Genomic DNA, 15556 nt, shown 5'->3' with positions numbered 1-15556 from the left:
TCATTTCTGGGTCTAAAACCCCCTCAAGTTTCCAGAGCCATCCAAAATACAGAATTTATCTCCAGCCCCTGGACTCGTCAGCATCCCAGATGGAGGAGAACCAGACCGTGAATAAGCAAACCCCTTCTCACAGCTTGGAACGAGTCCAGTTTGATAACGTCCCAACCCAGCTTTGATGCCAAGGTCGACCCTCACCACAACGTATCCCAAACGTATTTCAGCCACAAATGTCCCAGCTAACAGCCTCTCTTCAGCTGCTGCTTATTTCTTCCTTTAAACCAATTCCAGCCACTGGGCCCCGAAAATCAAAACGCTGCCCACGTCCAAGCTGGGATGGCATCAGGGTCTCCGAAGAGACAGAGGAGATGGCTTCTCGAGCAGATAGCAAAGAATCACATGCTCATTTTCACTCAAAAAGAACCATAAATCGAGACCCAGCTGCTGTGTATTTTTTCCTTTAAAATTCTGCTTTTCTTTCCCAAAGAATGCCTTTGCCCAAGGAGCAGCCCGTTGCCCAGGCAGGGAACAGGTCTGCACTGCTGAGGAACGTGGGCAGACTGAAAACGGACTCGGCCGCATATCACTTTGTCATCAGCCATATTTTAATTATAAAGAAAATGAATAACATCCTTGCCAACAGAAAGCCTTAAAATATACACTGTACATAATCTAGTGAAAGAAGTCTGGGGAGAATTATTTTCCCCTTTATTATAAAAATCACTCTTTTTATTACTACCTTGCTTTTATGTCATTAGTAATAGAGTTGGGTTTTCTTTTTCCCTGAGTTTGAAAACAAATTAGACCATTAAAATTGTACCTAAGAGCCTCCTTTAGTTTTATGAATTGTTTCAGAATGATCCTAGAAACTGAAAAAGAATCAGAAGAGGCCCTCAAGCAGAGAGATATTAAAATAAAAAGGGAACATCTTCTCTGGAAACAAAAAACCAATAAATCTGAGGGAAGGGATTTTTTTCTTTTCTTTTTTTTTTTTTTTTTTAATTGTCATCCTCACAGACTACCACCTAACTTTGCACCTTCCCAGTACATTAAACCTCCCTCCAAGCACAGCTCCATCTGCAGAGCCCAGTCTCTGGTGTCTGAGCAGCTGTGGATGTCAACTAGAGAAGGAGAGGTGGGGACACAAGGGACAGAAAGAGAAGGGGCAGCTGAGGACGTCCCTGGGACAGCGCCGTGCCAAGCCACGAGCAGTACTTGGCAGGCAGGTTGGGGTCCCCATCATCTCGTTAGTCAACCCACCTTTTGACATAGCCTAATTTGTCTAATTAGAACACAAAGTCGTTGCCCAAAGTTTGATGTTAATCCTAACAACGTTTAGTGTTGATGCATCCCCCCTATTGGGGGATGAGGGCTGTCCTTTGTTTGCTGGTGGTTTTACCTAGGGTGCAGCAATGCTCCGGGGCTTTTAGAGTATTTGCCCCACTGACACTACTCATTGTACACTGAAAAACTAGAGGAAGCTAATTAGCAGCAAAGCTTAAAAGCCTGGACTGAAATCTTGGCATTATTCCTGTGTTCCATACTAAACTGGGATAACGAGGAGGTTATTTGCAGGATCTCTGAGGGATTTCAGAATCAAATCCTAAGTTTTGAACTTGGTTGTTTCCTTAGGGACCAACTTCCAGTTGCACTTGCCTGAGGAAATACTCTGTTTACAGTGCATTAGCAATTGGCTCACTCATGTTTAAAAAATGACACAGCAAATAGTGTATTTTAGTACTTTGCTGGAGGTCTGGAGTCTGTCCCCAGGTCTGCCCACATCCTTTGGCAGACTGCGCAGTCTCTCCCCTCCTCAGAGATTCAGTTTCCTCACTTGCAAATTAGGCATAACGATGCCATTCCCTGTGGCCACTACTTAAGAAGTGCTCTAAAACAGTTAAGTACTTACTCTTCTTCATGGGATTTACTAGACAGCACAGCCTAACTTTGGATGTTTAGGCTCAGAGCCTAATGTGTTTCATGTCTTCAGAGCAAACCCCTTCGGTTCCAGGTAGCACAGGGTGCTGCTATTAGACCTTGAGATCCACAGCACATCCCAGCACAAGCCAGGTCAGCCTACAGACTGAGAAATGCGAATTCCAACTCACCAAACCCTGCTGCAACTAGCAGGATGCTGCAAGCTTCAATACCCATGCATTATTCTTTTCACATATTTTTCTTACCCGACTTGCTAATTGCCAGCACTGTGTGTTTAAATGAGTAGTTGCTCCTCATCACCTATGCCTACCTTCTCTTTTGATCCTGCAGTAATTAGATGCTGTGTTTCATCAGTGTTATTTCTCTGACAAACTGTCACACCAATTTGCTCCACACCCCAAGTTCAGAAGTTCAGTTTTGGTTAAATAAACAAGAGTTCAATGTTTATAAAGCTGGGCCTTGGGGATACTCCTAAAGCATTCAAAAATTAGCCTTTCAGACTCCAGTGAGCCACCAGAGTCTTTTAACCCTCCCTAAGTCGACACTGCAGTAACTGCATCTGTCTTTATGAAAATTTAAAGAAGAGGTAAAACAACATGGAAAAAAAGAAAGTATGAAGATGCAATCTAAAAATGGTGCCCCTAAAGTATTTTGCAAATGGCTTAAGAACAGGGCCTAGGGACTGGGACTTGACTTGCGATGGGCTTTTGCTTCGTCCTATATTTGGGAATGATCAAAACATAGCCAGGTTATAAAACGTTTTTGAGAACTACCTCCCAGTCACAAAAGGGCTGAGCTCAAATTGGCTTGTGCTGGGAAAGAGACAAGAAAAATCACAAGTTTAATATAACTTGGGCTCCTCAAAGTCACTTCAGCAAGTTACAACTCACACTGAATTTCAAGGAAGATTACAGTTCCTGTAAGCACCTCCGATAACTTCAGTTTCCGTAGTGGAACCTCCCATCATCAAATCTCCTTGGGACTCCTCTTTGCCTCTTAGTATTGGCAGCTCTGAGCACCTGAAAACTCCCAGCAGGCAAGGGCGATGTCTGGATCAGGAGCCAGCCCATCTTCCAGTTTGATGGCAAATCAAATGCCCTTCTGGCCTGCCTGCACGTGGACAATGTTCAGCACACTGCCACTGTACTGTAAGGCCCAAGACTGCAAGCTCCTGAGCACACAGAAGTGTTGTTCTGTTTGCTTCATGGGGAGCACTTGTGCTTAAAGTCAAGGATATGCTTAAGTGCTAAAGCTCAGCACTGCAAGGGCAGAACAATTTGTGCGATAAATGACTGTGCAGCAAATTAAATCTGCTTGTAAATATTGCACAATATGGCATCTTGCAAAATAATTTAATATTTATTTGGCATTCATTATTGAGCAGTCTGCTAGGAACATCAACGATGTGTAAAATGCAACACTGGGATCCAACCCAAACAGCTTTAGCTAGCGTGCTCTCCCCTCCTCGCCCACAGCTGTTCCGCCAAAGCGAGCTGGTGACATGAATTTTGAGAAGTTTGGGCCACTTTGTGGCTTTTTGTTGCTGCTTCTGCTTTTCTTACCTCATATTGGTAGATGTCCAGGATCCTTTCCAACGACAGCTCCTCGAAGTACAGTCTGTCACACTCATCAAAATCCGTGCTCACCGTCTCCGGGTTGCAATTCACCACCACGGTCTTGTTGCCAAGCTGACGCAGCGTGCGGATGCTGGAGACAGCACACCAGTCAAACTCCACGCTGCTGCCTGCCAGGAGACAGAGAAGTGGGCAAGGAAAGGATGGATGCACAGAAGAAAACAAACAGACGTTCTCAGCATTCACGCTGAATAAAAAAAAAAAAAAAAAAAAAAAGGAAAAAAAAGCCAACAGTGCTTCCTGTCAGCTCAGAGCAAGCAACCCAATTGTCCTCCCATGGAAAGTAATCAGCCCCAAACATGGTTCTCCAAGAGCATCAGGTAAGCTGGCTCAGCTCCTCCAGCTCTTGCTGCCTCCCAGCCGACACACTTTGAGAAGTACTCTAGGCAGAACCTAGAGGTGACCAAAATGAGCGCGCATTACGAGGCAGTGCTGTTTACTTCAGGAAACACGAAGTATTTGTATAGCTGCTGTTTGAGAAACGGAAGACTGAAGTGGTTTTTGCCTCTCAGAAAAGCAGAGTGTGCTTAACCAAGCAGAGAAGTTACAAGCTTTGACTTTTCCACACACTAACTCTAGGTAGGGCAAATTGATGGATGAACTTTTGGAGCCACTCTGCGATCCTTTTACCTTGGTTTAAATGCCTCAGCAGCTGTGGCATCGTTGTGGCAGGCACATCCTAACTGTCCTGAGCTCTGAGTAAGCACTGTGCCTGCCTCTAAAGGAAAGGGAGAAAGAGGGAGTCAACTGGCACTCTGCAAGTTCCCTGCTCTACACAACTTTTGGCAATGCTGCAGGCTTCAGGCAGTGCCAGAGTCCAGACATGAGGTAACAGCCACCATCCCATAAATTTCTGCACGCAAACATCCAAGAGAGGTACCATAAACAGAGAACGATGCATACTAAAGAACATCATTAAATGGTTATGCTAACGGTCTACAAGAAAACCTTGACCTCATCGTGATGTGTTCACAGTCATTACATGATCGTTAACCACTGATATAATTTTTTTTTATATATATATATAATTGTGTGACAAGATGCATTGGAAATTCAAGCTGTGCTTAATTGCTGCCTCCACAACACCTAGTTACAAACAGATGGCTGGCACAGGTCACTCACTGACAAGCACACTATTTATTTCCCTGCTACTGTCAAACAGGAATCTCAAAACATGCCTGGGCCTCAGTGAAAACCCTGCAGAAAAGACGGGGAAATCAAATTTGAAACAGGATGTTTCCCAGAACAGTCACCGTTCACCTTTTTTATTCCACCTCAATTATTCAGGCATTCTTATACATCAGAAACCTCAAATACAGGTCAAGATGGTAACCTGCAGTCCCCAGCAGGCTGCCTTGGATGCTACCTGGGAATACAGCTGAACACGCAGAGGTCAAATCCAGCTGCATCAAGTAAGGGCCATATCCAAGCAGTGGGAAAAGTGAAGACAACAAATCATTTGTAATGCTGGTAATGGCTGGTGTAACATAACCAGACGCTGCTCTGGAGAAGATAATTACTACAATGCAGGCCTGGTTTTGAACTCACTTTCAGGTTTCGATCGTGTTAAGTTTGAGTACATCATACAATTAGCAGAGCATTCTGCTGGTCAAGGGGCTCAGTGCAATTGCTTATTTGTTCTCTTTTCAGGGCTGCCTGTGACACAAAGCTTGATCAGGTTGTTCCCTGCAGAGGACAGGAGGTACCCTCCCGGCAGGAAGCGAGGGGCAAGCAATCCCCAGCCAAAGCTCAGCTGATCCCACTCAATTATGGCTGTAATTCAGAAGGTGCAGAGCAAAGCCAAGCATGCTGCTCACTTGCCTTCAAAGGATAACAAAGAAAAAGAATCAACTTGACTAGAGCACCTAGAAAAAATCTTTCAGAGGTGTAAGTAATGGCTTCCCCTATTAGCACGCCTTATTTAGTTGCAATCTCTTTTAAAGATTGATCTGATCTTGTTTCAAAGTCCTGATCTAATCAGCTACAGAGCAGATAAGACCAGTATCAGATCTGAATGGTTGATCTAAACAGTTACAAGCTTTATGCGAACAGCGCAAAATGCATTTGCATAAATTTGATCAAGTTATTAAACAATACTGCCACACTTTGTGTGTTCACATTTTGCAGCCATCGTACACAGCCTGTTGACTGGCAGAAGCACTCACAACAAAATAAGTGCAATCTTGAAGCGTTCCTCCTGATTTCACTCATCTCAACATTCACACTGGAAACTGAGTTAAAAAAGACACATCCTACCAACAGCACCAGGAGCGTACCACATGGCCCATCCATCCAAGCAAAACAAATGGATGCAGTTTGTGTTTCAGCTTTCAAAACCCATCACCATTACTTGTGAGACGCAGAGCAAAAATATTTCTGAGGAACAGCCAATCTTTTTCTTGTCAATGACAGTGAGCTATTTGGAAGGATCCATGAAAAGAAAAAAGTAGTCACATAAAGAACTCAGCATGGTCTGTCTACCTAATATCCATAGCCATTTGGAAATTCTTATGCTGCATAATCATCTGAATGGACTGAAACAAGCTGCATACAGAGAACTGCTTAATCAAAAGTAGCTGAAGTTACCCAAATCTTTATTGTAGCCACCTATACTTACAACATTAAAATGCATAACGTACAACAATGTAGTCACGAGCTGACAGAATACTTATCTAAGATGTGTGCAGCAGCAGCAAACTTCCACATGAGGTATCAGATTCTGAATGCCTCAACATTTGCCAAAAGTAAGGTTAAAAAAATTCCCTAAAACTTTGTGGAAATCACAACTAGGTGACATGCTCCTGCGTTTCAAGTAATAAAAAGTATCCTGTTTTTCCAGGGCGTGAAATGAAGTCTCCAAGCAAGTGTAAAAAGCAAACCTTCTGCTAGGAATTGATGTCCTGTGCACTGTGCTCCAGAGGGTTTTGTCACCATATGAGAAGAGGAACAAATGAACCACAGGAATATCCAAAGAAGGCTCGAGGGTGCAAGGAAAACAGAGGAGCTGTAAGAAAGATTTACCTATGTGATACGGTCCGCAGCCCAACACCATCACTCCACAGTCATCAAATTTTACATCGTGTTCCTGAGGAGGGAGGGAGAAAAGTCATTAGGGTCTGCACTCAGCAGCACCTAACTCCGTGCTTCTCAGAACAAACAGTTTCTGGCATTCAGCCCGTACCCAACAGCCTGATCCTTCAGGGCTCATGTCTGATCTAATTTACGGCGGTGTAAATGAAGTGCTACTGCACTGGAGCTGGTGGTGCTGCACCCAAACCAAGGGAGACGCAGCACCTTTGACTTGGCTATCCAAGCAGCCCAAGGAGCTACAAGTTTTCATAAAAAAAAATGCTAGAACGAGGTGAGTGAGACAAGTTCTGCATTCCTAGCGCCTGACCTGTGCCCAGAGGATGTCAGTACAGGTTTTACAAGACAGAGTCATAACAACACAGGAGCATTAACAGCAAATGCACTGGATCACCAGGCAAGAGACAGCACCAGGCCTGCTGAAAGGGGACTCTATGTAATAGCACTCAAAATAATTTCTACAGAGAACAAGGCATTTGCAAGATCTCCAGAAAAACTGCAGTACAGTGGGAAGAGATCAAACTGGACAGCAACAGAGCGTTGTTCCCAAACACACCTACCTGCCCGCTGTAGGTGACGTACAGGTAATTAGTTACCGCGGGGTACTCTGCCGCCAGCGTATCGATCTGCAGGGCAGAAGGAGAGCAGGGGCTGTTACTTGTCCAGTGCAAGAGTCTTTTTATGTACTGTTTCCCTTCCCCCCCCCCCCCCATCTTTTCATATTTTTGACTTACTATTTTTCCTGCTGTGCCTTTCCTCAGAAGGTGACCCTAACTGCGATGTGCTGGCAATGCAGCAAATGCCTGCCCTGCCCCCAGGCCTTGCAGTTCAGCCAACAGAAGGCTCTGACTTCTCTTTCTAAGCTGCAAACTTGGTGCTGCACCTGCTTGGTAAAACATCTTCACAGCCCAGACGTTTTTTCTAGCCATCCCTTCTTGTCTCTGCCTTCCTCGTTCTCTGGATAGTTTGGCAGTATTAATTACAAAGACCTCCATTCCTCCAGGTCTTTTGTCTTCTTTAGCTATGCCATCTTGGATCTCCCCAATACACACCTGGCTCCATTTGTTCACACACTAACCACAAACATACACACAATAACACTCTGAGATCACCCTGTGTAGAGGACAGCAGCAAGTACTCCATAGTTATGTTACAACATCCCTCTTGCTTTGGTAATTAAATGGTGCACAAAGCAAGAGTGATTTACAGTCACCCCTTATATGTTGTTTTCAACAATCTCCTATGTAATTAGTCACCAGAGAGTCCAGAAGAATTATTTGCCTACCAGGCTGCTCAAACTGTTTGTGTCAACTCCTCACTGCATGTTATACACAGTAACCGGTCCATCTAGGTCACCCTACTGCTCACGTTCCCTGAATGAACAGCTGAAACATTTCTACACAGCATACTGAGCAGGGAACAATGTTAAAGCAGCCCTGACATGAATTTTTACATGCTACCACTTAAAAATCTTTCCAGTTGTCAAGTACTTTCATGAATCCCCACTGGCAGTGCAAATCCTTGTGAATAATGAAGAATGTGACCTTACGTCATTAGTGCTGTGTAAGTGTCTGCTGCTCATTACTGCTGCTAATGCTGCAACTTGTACTTCATGGCTCAGGAAGAAACATATGCTTTGATGCCACAACTGCTGCATAAGTCAAATGACCTTATTAAGGGTACCTTGGCACACAAATCAATCCTGCACCGCAGTGCCATGTGCAAGAAGGAACGCAGTGCAAGAGCAGGCACGTTCCTGCAGGCCAGGTGAGGACATAGAAGGAAAACAGCAGCTGGGGAACAGAAGGAGATTTGGCATCTGGAATTGGGCCTGAGGATACAGATGGGCTTTTTCAGAAACATTGACTAGCTTGGTTTGTTTTTCCGCGCCCTTTAAGGACAAAATCCCAGCTGGTGGCAGTTTAATACCACCATACCTTAAATGCAGCGACAGAACACCTAGCAAAGCATTTGTGACACTGCCATGAATACTAGATGAGCTCATTACACTCAGTACTATTACAATGAATAGCAAATGAACCCATAAACAATAGGGCGCTTCAAATAAAGTGCTACCCTGTAAAAAGTTACTACCAAGACAAAAGACGTATTACATCTTTCATTGTCACCCCATGGTGGGCCAGTATCCATCTTCTCAGCCTTTTCCTGAAGCCAGGTAGCTGTGGTTCCACCTCAGCCACACAGAAAATGAAAAATAGTTTGTTTCTCTTTGGGGATGTTCAGTCGATAGATTGATGTCACTACGCTGAGGCGTGCAGTACAGAGGTAACAGCTAGATGGGTGAAATTTGTTCTCCTCTAACGTCAATGTCAAAACTCCCATTGATGACGACAGAGCCAAGGTTTTCACTTTGTTTTCCTTGACTATGTCTAAGGGCAGACAAGCCTCCTGCTCCTTGCCCCCTTTGAAGTCCTCGCCCCAGAGAGCGAGGTTTCTCCCGGTACCTTTTTCACCCAGGGAGCTATGTTCTTCCTCAGTCTCAGCTGCCGGCACTGCAGTTCCGTCAGCCCCAGGCACTTCCCAACTTGCTTGTCTGAGAAGCCGAGCTGCTTGGCCCTCCTCAGGGTCTCTTCTGGAACGGCTTCACTGGTGTGAAACAAAGAAAAACACATGAAGCTTTACAGCAACGCTTAGAAGACACACGAATACTCGTGTCTCCCGTACTGCACTGAGGGGCAGTTGCTATAGGAGCATGCACTTGAAGGCAAGAAAAGGAAGCCGACCCCACTAAGCCATGCACTCCTCCTACACAAAAGATCTTTTCTTGGGCTGGACGTCCTATGCACATACCTAGTAGGTAAAGCCCACAGGTAGCCTAGTGGTGCTGAGAAGAAAAGAGTTTCTTTCGCTTTGAGACAAGAGCGGCTCACACCGGGCCCGGGATCTCCCCGGCAGCATTCTCCACCAAGCTACTCTAAGGTCACCATCTCCATGTCTGTGTGGTCTTTTACCATTACAGCCTCCGCAGAAGACTTGCAGCGGCTCCTTTCTTGGATTCCTTATCCCCACATCTCCATGTCTAAACTTTAACTGAATCTCTCCCTCACTTTCCTCCTCCCAATCCAAATTTTAAAATACAGGCCTCACCCCACTGGGCTGGCTCCCTAACCGTGATTGCTCGCACCAATTCCTGAAGCTCTGGGACAAGCCCACTCAGATGCCCCTGCTGAGCTGTGGGACAACTTGCCTCAAAGCACCTCAATTCATCCCAAACACACCTTTCTTTCTGCTCTTTGGGCTGCTCTGCATTCGGATACGGCCACTGCTTTGAAAAACCAAGTCACCTCAGAGACGCCTAGCAAAACTGGCCTTCATCTGCTCACGTGCAGAGGTAGTTTCTTCCATTTTGCCAGTCTCAAGCAGGCTTTTTCCCCCGTGTCATCTGTGCTACTTCTTGCATTATGAAAAGGGGGAGAGGGAAATAGGCAGGGTCAACCATGGCACTTTTTTTTGGTTTCATATCTGTGTTCAGGGTCCCTCATCACTTCACGTTCTTGTTCTCCCACTTTTTAGCACTCCTAACTTTTGCTGTTTATTTCACATGCATTGCTTTCCCCCAGACATCTCTGCAGCTCAATGGTTTCTTGTCCGTTTTGGTTTTTCCACCTTCCCCATCCCCTCTTTATTCCCTCCATCTCACGCTTTTTCCTCCCACGCTCTTTTTGTTTCACTTTGTTTTGACTCCACCTATACCCCTGGTGGTTCCTGCCTGTCTCTGTTTCTAAGCTACCTTTCCTAAGCTTAGCTTTTGGAAAAACATAAAAAGCCCATGTATTTTTATCAGCACTTTTGCTTTTCATCTTCATTGCCAAGAGCATCCTTGCCTGCCCAATAAATCAATATTTTATGAGCAAGCAAGCTCTGAATCAGGAAAAAGGAAATGATTAACAAACAAGCAATTTTCCTAAATCAGAGCTTTTGAATTATGTCCTTTGCTTGATGGTATTTTTAAATAAATAGCATTATGTTATTTGAGCAGGAGGAGAGGGGTAAGGCCGCTTTATTGGAACGTGTCAGGAAGCTGAAGCATGAAAGAGTCATTGGATTTTCCACTTTGGCTTATGGAGCAGCTCCACTGCCCTCAGCAAAGCCAGGCAAAGCAGGTGGGAGGCACAGAAGTGTCAAGCCAGCTAATTCTGAGAGCAGAACTGGGGACCAGAAACTTTGGAGTTCAGCTCCTGGGTAGGAACTCCAACTGCCCCCATCACATCACTCCTTACTCCAACAGATCCTGCTCTTTGCTGCTGTCAGAAGGAACGGGTCCTGCCTAACCCAGCAGCGTGAGCTTCCCAGGTTTGGGATCCAGTCCTAAAAGCAGAAAGGTTTACCCACAGACAGACCTGCTTTCCAGCACCCCAGCAATTAAAGCCTGCAGATTCTACGCACGGACTCCTCCGCTGCAACAACTGCCCTGCTTCTCCTGAGCCCTTCCTCCTTCCTGATTACAGCTCAGAGGCAGGGCTTCTTGCGTGAAGTGCGAACGCCAGAACTGAAGGCACGGGTGAGTGCTTTACAGGAGGAAACACAGCAAGCAAAATCTGCCAACTCCCTGGCAAAGCAGATGCTAGCCATCGCCAGCTGTTCGGAAGGATGCAGCCGTGTTTGATTCCTCTCCTAGATTTGGCATTCCTTAAGTACAAATGAGCAGACCTGATGATCTCCAGAAAACGAGTCAGTTCCAACGTGTGTTTGCTCCCTTGCTCTCCCCTCCTGTCTGTCTCAGAAACACACATTGCTGGCTGCCATCTGATTAGCAACAGAAAGAAAATTGCCGTAATTTGCAGCTGGTTTCAACTCTTTTTTTAAAAAAATATATCATTATAACAATATCCTTCATTGCCCTCCCGATCAGCAGGGTGGGCAGATAATTTTGCAACATGATTCCCCTGCCTTGGGCTAGCAGCTCAAATTGGGTCCGGGCATTTACTGGCACATCCTAGTCGGGTCAGGGTGTCCATGCAAAAAGGGAACTGGTTTTGCACAGGACAATCAGCTTACAAGAGACAAGCTGAGTACCTAAACGGGAAATAAACCTGAATTTTTCCTCTAGTAGTCCCAGTGCATGATGAAGGTAAGAGATGTGGCTTTCAACACATCCTTAATACAAGGGATGTGGTGGGAAGGTCTGTTCAAGCAGCACCTAGGCAGGAAGGGTTTCCTCTTTTCTCACTGCCACAAAGGCAGCTTAATATGGAGGAAACACACGAGGATCACCATGAGGCAGGAGAGGTCAGAAGTGACAACCTAACCCCGTGGATATAAGCAAGAGTTTTGCCATATAACAGTCCGAGAAAATCAGCACAAGTCAAACACCCAGCAGTGCTGCTTTCCAACTACTTGAAACCATGATCTGCCACGAGATGTCCATTTCCTAATACTGATTTTTATCATTTATAGCCCAACTTTCATCCAAAGAATAAAAAAAAAACATGCAAACAGTAGGTAGAGTGATGATTATATTGCCAATAGCAAGACTAAGACACGCAGAGGTTCAGGGGCGGTGATTTTCCAGATCCAGCGTTGACCTTGTTCTGTCCCCACAGCCTCCACTCCCACCCTTTAGACTTGCTGGGGACACTGAAGCCAGCAGGGGCACTATCAGGCTGATCTCTTTGATTAGAGCTCCTTCCAAGAGCTCACCAGAAATCCCCCACTAAAACGAGGTGAGAATATCTCAGTTCTGGCTGTTCCCAAAAGCATGACCTAGTCCTACATAAGCGCCTCCCACCTTCCCTTGGAGCATCACTTACTCTTCAAACACAGGCCAAAAGACTTGCAAAGATTGAACTTCCCTGCTAATTTATCGTTATGAAACAAGGGAAGATGAAATGGCCACAATTCCTCTACCGCTTCTCCTAACATCCACTTTTGTAAAATGGCAGGAGGGTCAGAGCTTCAGAACCAGATGATCGGCCTTTTTCCATGCTGCCACATTCATCTAGTGGCTGTTCACTTCCTCAAAAAGCCAAGTCCTCCCCACGTTTCTCACTTTATAAACAATATAAGCCTTTCCCAAACCTTGCTCGTGCCCCTTTTCAGCTCCCAGTGTTGACTTGTTGGTGCTTTTTGTTTAAAATCCTACCCTGTCATCTTTGGAACGCCATCCACCCCCTTCTTCTTCAGTAACAAACGATAAGAGGAAACGGAATAAATTCCCCTTAATGAGGAAATTTTCACCTGGCACAGAGGACCTGGGGAAATCTCTTAACTGCCTGGAAGAACGCTGGCAGCATTGCAATTACCAGGAGAGGCGGCTCGCTCCAGCACGGCCCTCTCTTCCACTTGACTGGCTTTCATCTGATCCACCAGTTTAGGAGTACAGCTAAATAAACGGGCTGGCAGAAAGCCCCGGCTCCATATGGAAAGCAGAGCTCTTCTTAGCCCCCAGAACAAGCTCTGCTTCATTTGAGGTACGTCGTCGTGTTAACGCCCATCCTGCACATTACTTAGGCACATGCTAGTGAGCCTGAAGCAAAATAAAATGAAATTTAAAAATAAAAATTGGGATCAGTTTGTGAACTGAGGGGTAAAGCCTAGGCTGTGAGCATCCCGGACACGTTTGGGCATCTTCTTCCTCTTTCCCTCTGTCCCGCTCCACTAAAGACTCCTCATGGCTTCCTAATGGCTTCCTTGATTGCTCCTGATGTTCTTACACGATTTTGAACATGCTTCAACTCAAATAGTGAGACTGGTGTGTAAATTCCCTCCCTGCTTCTCTTCTCAAGGAGACAGATTGTCACCACCTTTCCCCTCCTGAGGAACTCAAAAAGCTGCCAAAGGGGGGTTCAGGAAAGCAGGAGCTGTAAACCACCAAGCTTCACCCACTGGCCAAGCTCCACCACTTCAGCTCTCTGCATCTTTAATGCTCACATCTTTGGCTAATAAATCTCGTGGAGATCCTTGATGTAAGTAATGTTACAGCCTCACGTTGTGCCCTAAGACCTGAACAACTCTCACCTACAATTAAGCAATGTGCTGAAGCAGCAGCTCAAGCAGCAGCACTGCCACGGACGGGCCCTAGATGCTTCCTCCAAGCTTGTTTCCCACCCCAGGTGAGGAAAGAGCTTTGGGGTGTTTGCTGGGATGCTGCCCGACAGACTCGCCACAGCAGTACTGGAAGCAGAGATCCCCCCCAGGCTTTTGGAGAGCAGCGCCAGGCTATCGTGTGCATCAGGGAAGAAAATGCATGCTGAGCTTCCACAGACCTGCAGGTGCTTTAAAGGAAAATACAGCTGTGAAGTTACCAGTGGCTCTGTAAGACAGATAGAAAGTTTCCTGCCTTGGATCCTACGAAGCACAACCAGTGCAGAATGAGTGCTGGTACTGTATTCCCCTCACGCACTGAACTCCTCGTTTGTTCCTCGGTCTGCCCTGCCCTCCAGTTCACTCGGAAGACGAAAGCAATCTTCCCAGTTAGTTTAACAACAAATATGTCAGCGACAGCTCCTCAAACAGCACGAACCCGTGCAGCCTTGTGTCGAGGCACTGGTACTGCTCTGCTGCGTGCCCACGCAAGATCTGAGCTGGGCTCTCCGACCTGTCCCAAAAACACCCAAGTCAGCAGAAAAAACTGCTCCTGAGGAGAGCAGATGTGCAACACTCCCTGCGGAGCTGCACGGTTTATTGATGGCCTGTCTGCTTCTTCCTGGGTCACCTGCTGGAGCTGGGCTTGAATTCCAGCACCTGTAGTGCTGGGGCTGTGTTCGGAAATCAAGTCATGCTTTCAAAACACACCCTTCACGGACAGGGGCTTTGAACAGGAATTCACAATGAACCACGGGCTGCTGAGGCAGGGCTCCCACTCTCCTCTGCTTCCCCACCTCCCAGCCTGCACCTCCTGAGGAAGGAGAAGGGCAATGATTGGGGCTGCACCTACCTCTTTCTAACACCCCACAGGCCAGGAGGGGTTTTTATGCCCTGTCCACTGAGCAAGGGCACGCTCTCCACCAGGACCAAGCTCTGAAGTGTAACACTATAAACTATGGTGGTGTCAGCACTCCCCACTGCTAGCAGGCTAGCAAATTTGGTATCCACCAAAATGGAGGAGCTGTTCTTCCTACTAATATTCACCTGAGAAACTGAGCTTTAAGGAGACAGTTCAGCTCCCTGCTCTGCCAGACTTTGGGTAAGCCTTACCGCCTGTATGCTCAGCTCCCCTGCAAAGTGGGGGTTTACCATGCTCCTCTTCTCTCGCTGGAATTCAGCGAGACAGCCTGTTATCGATACCAAGACGTTCCTTCTGGGGCGCCATGCTCACTTCTGAGTGCTGCAAGACGGCCCAACCTCCCCTAGATCTCATTCAGATTTCCCCCAGGAGAGAACTGGACCCCACTATCCCTTCTTTTCACCCATCCAGCCAGGCCTTGAAGTCCCGTCTCACTGCTGGTTGTCTCAGACACCCAGATGTCATCTGTTCAGATTTCCTTCTCGATCACAAGCTGACAGCGTGACAAACAGCCGGTGGGGTCACTCCAGGGCCCTCCCCTCCATCTGCTTTCATGAGACAGGCAAGGCCAAATCTAGGGAAAGGATTTCCTGGTAACAGCACATCCTGTTGCACACCACTGCTCAGCCCACCACTGTCCAGTCACGGACTGGCAGCACGAGACCAGGCTTTTTCTTGCCATGTGCAAGTAAAGTACACAGCTAAGTGCAGTGGGCAGGCTGCTCTTGAGATTTCTTTACTGAAGGTACGAAGTTAACAGATAAAAAAAATGCAACAATGCAACTGAAGCAACACTTCCTCCATCTTAGAGGACCCCAGAAGCAAAGGTGAACTGAAACACGGCTGCAGCATGACCCAACCTACACCGGGTCTCTTAAGCACCGGGTCCAATCCTCCCTGGAAAGAAGTTTGCTGGGACAAACAGAAGCGAGGC

General features: G+C 46.4%; 1 protein-coding gene across 1 annotated transcript in view; it reads right to left on the bottom strand.

Annotated features, from left to right (window-relative positions):
• CPS1 (carbamoyl-phosphate synthase 1) overlaps positions 1-15556 on the bottom strand; it is a gene marked incomplete at its 5' end in the record, with an annotated part of 88654 nt that overhangs the window by 25424 nt on the left and 47674 nt on the right. Inside the window, 4 exons of the mRNA XM_082762853.1 lie at positions 3498-3679; positions 6591-6654; positions 7217-7282; positions 9122-9263. Coding sequence (XP_082618979.1) covers positions 3498-3679; positions 6591-6654; positions 7217-7282; positions 9122-9263 — 454 coding nt within the window. The remainder of the gene's footprint in view (positions 1-3497; positions 3680-6590; positions 6655-7216; positions 7283-9121; positions 9264-15556) is intronic.

The sequence above is a fragment of the Aythya marila genome (genome assembly GCF_965140915.1).
Source record: "Aythya marila genome assembly, chromosome: 6".
Lineage (NCBI taxonomy): Eukaryota > Metazoa > Chordata > Aves > Anseriformes > Anatidae > Aythya > Aythya marila.
Note: the sequence above shows the minus strand (reverse complement) of the source record. Positions and strands in the feature narration are given on the sequence as shown.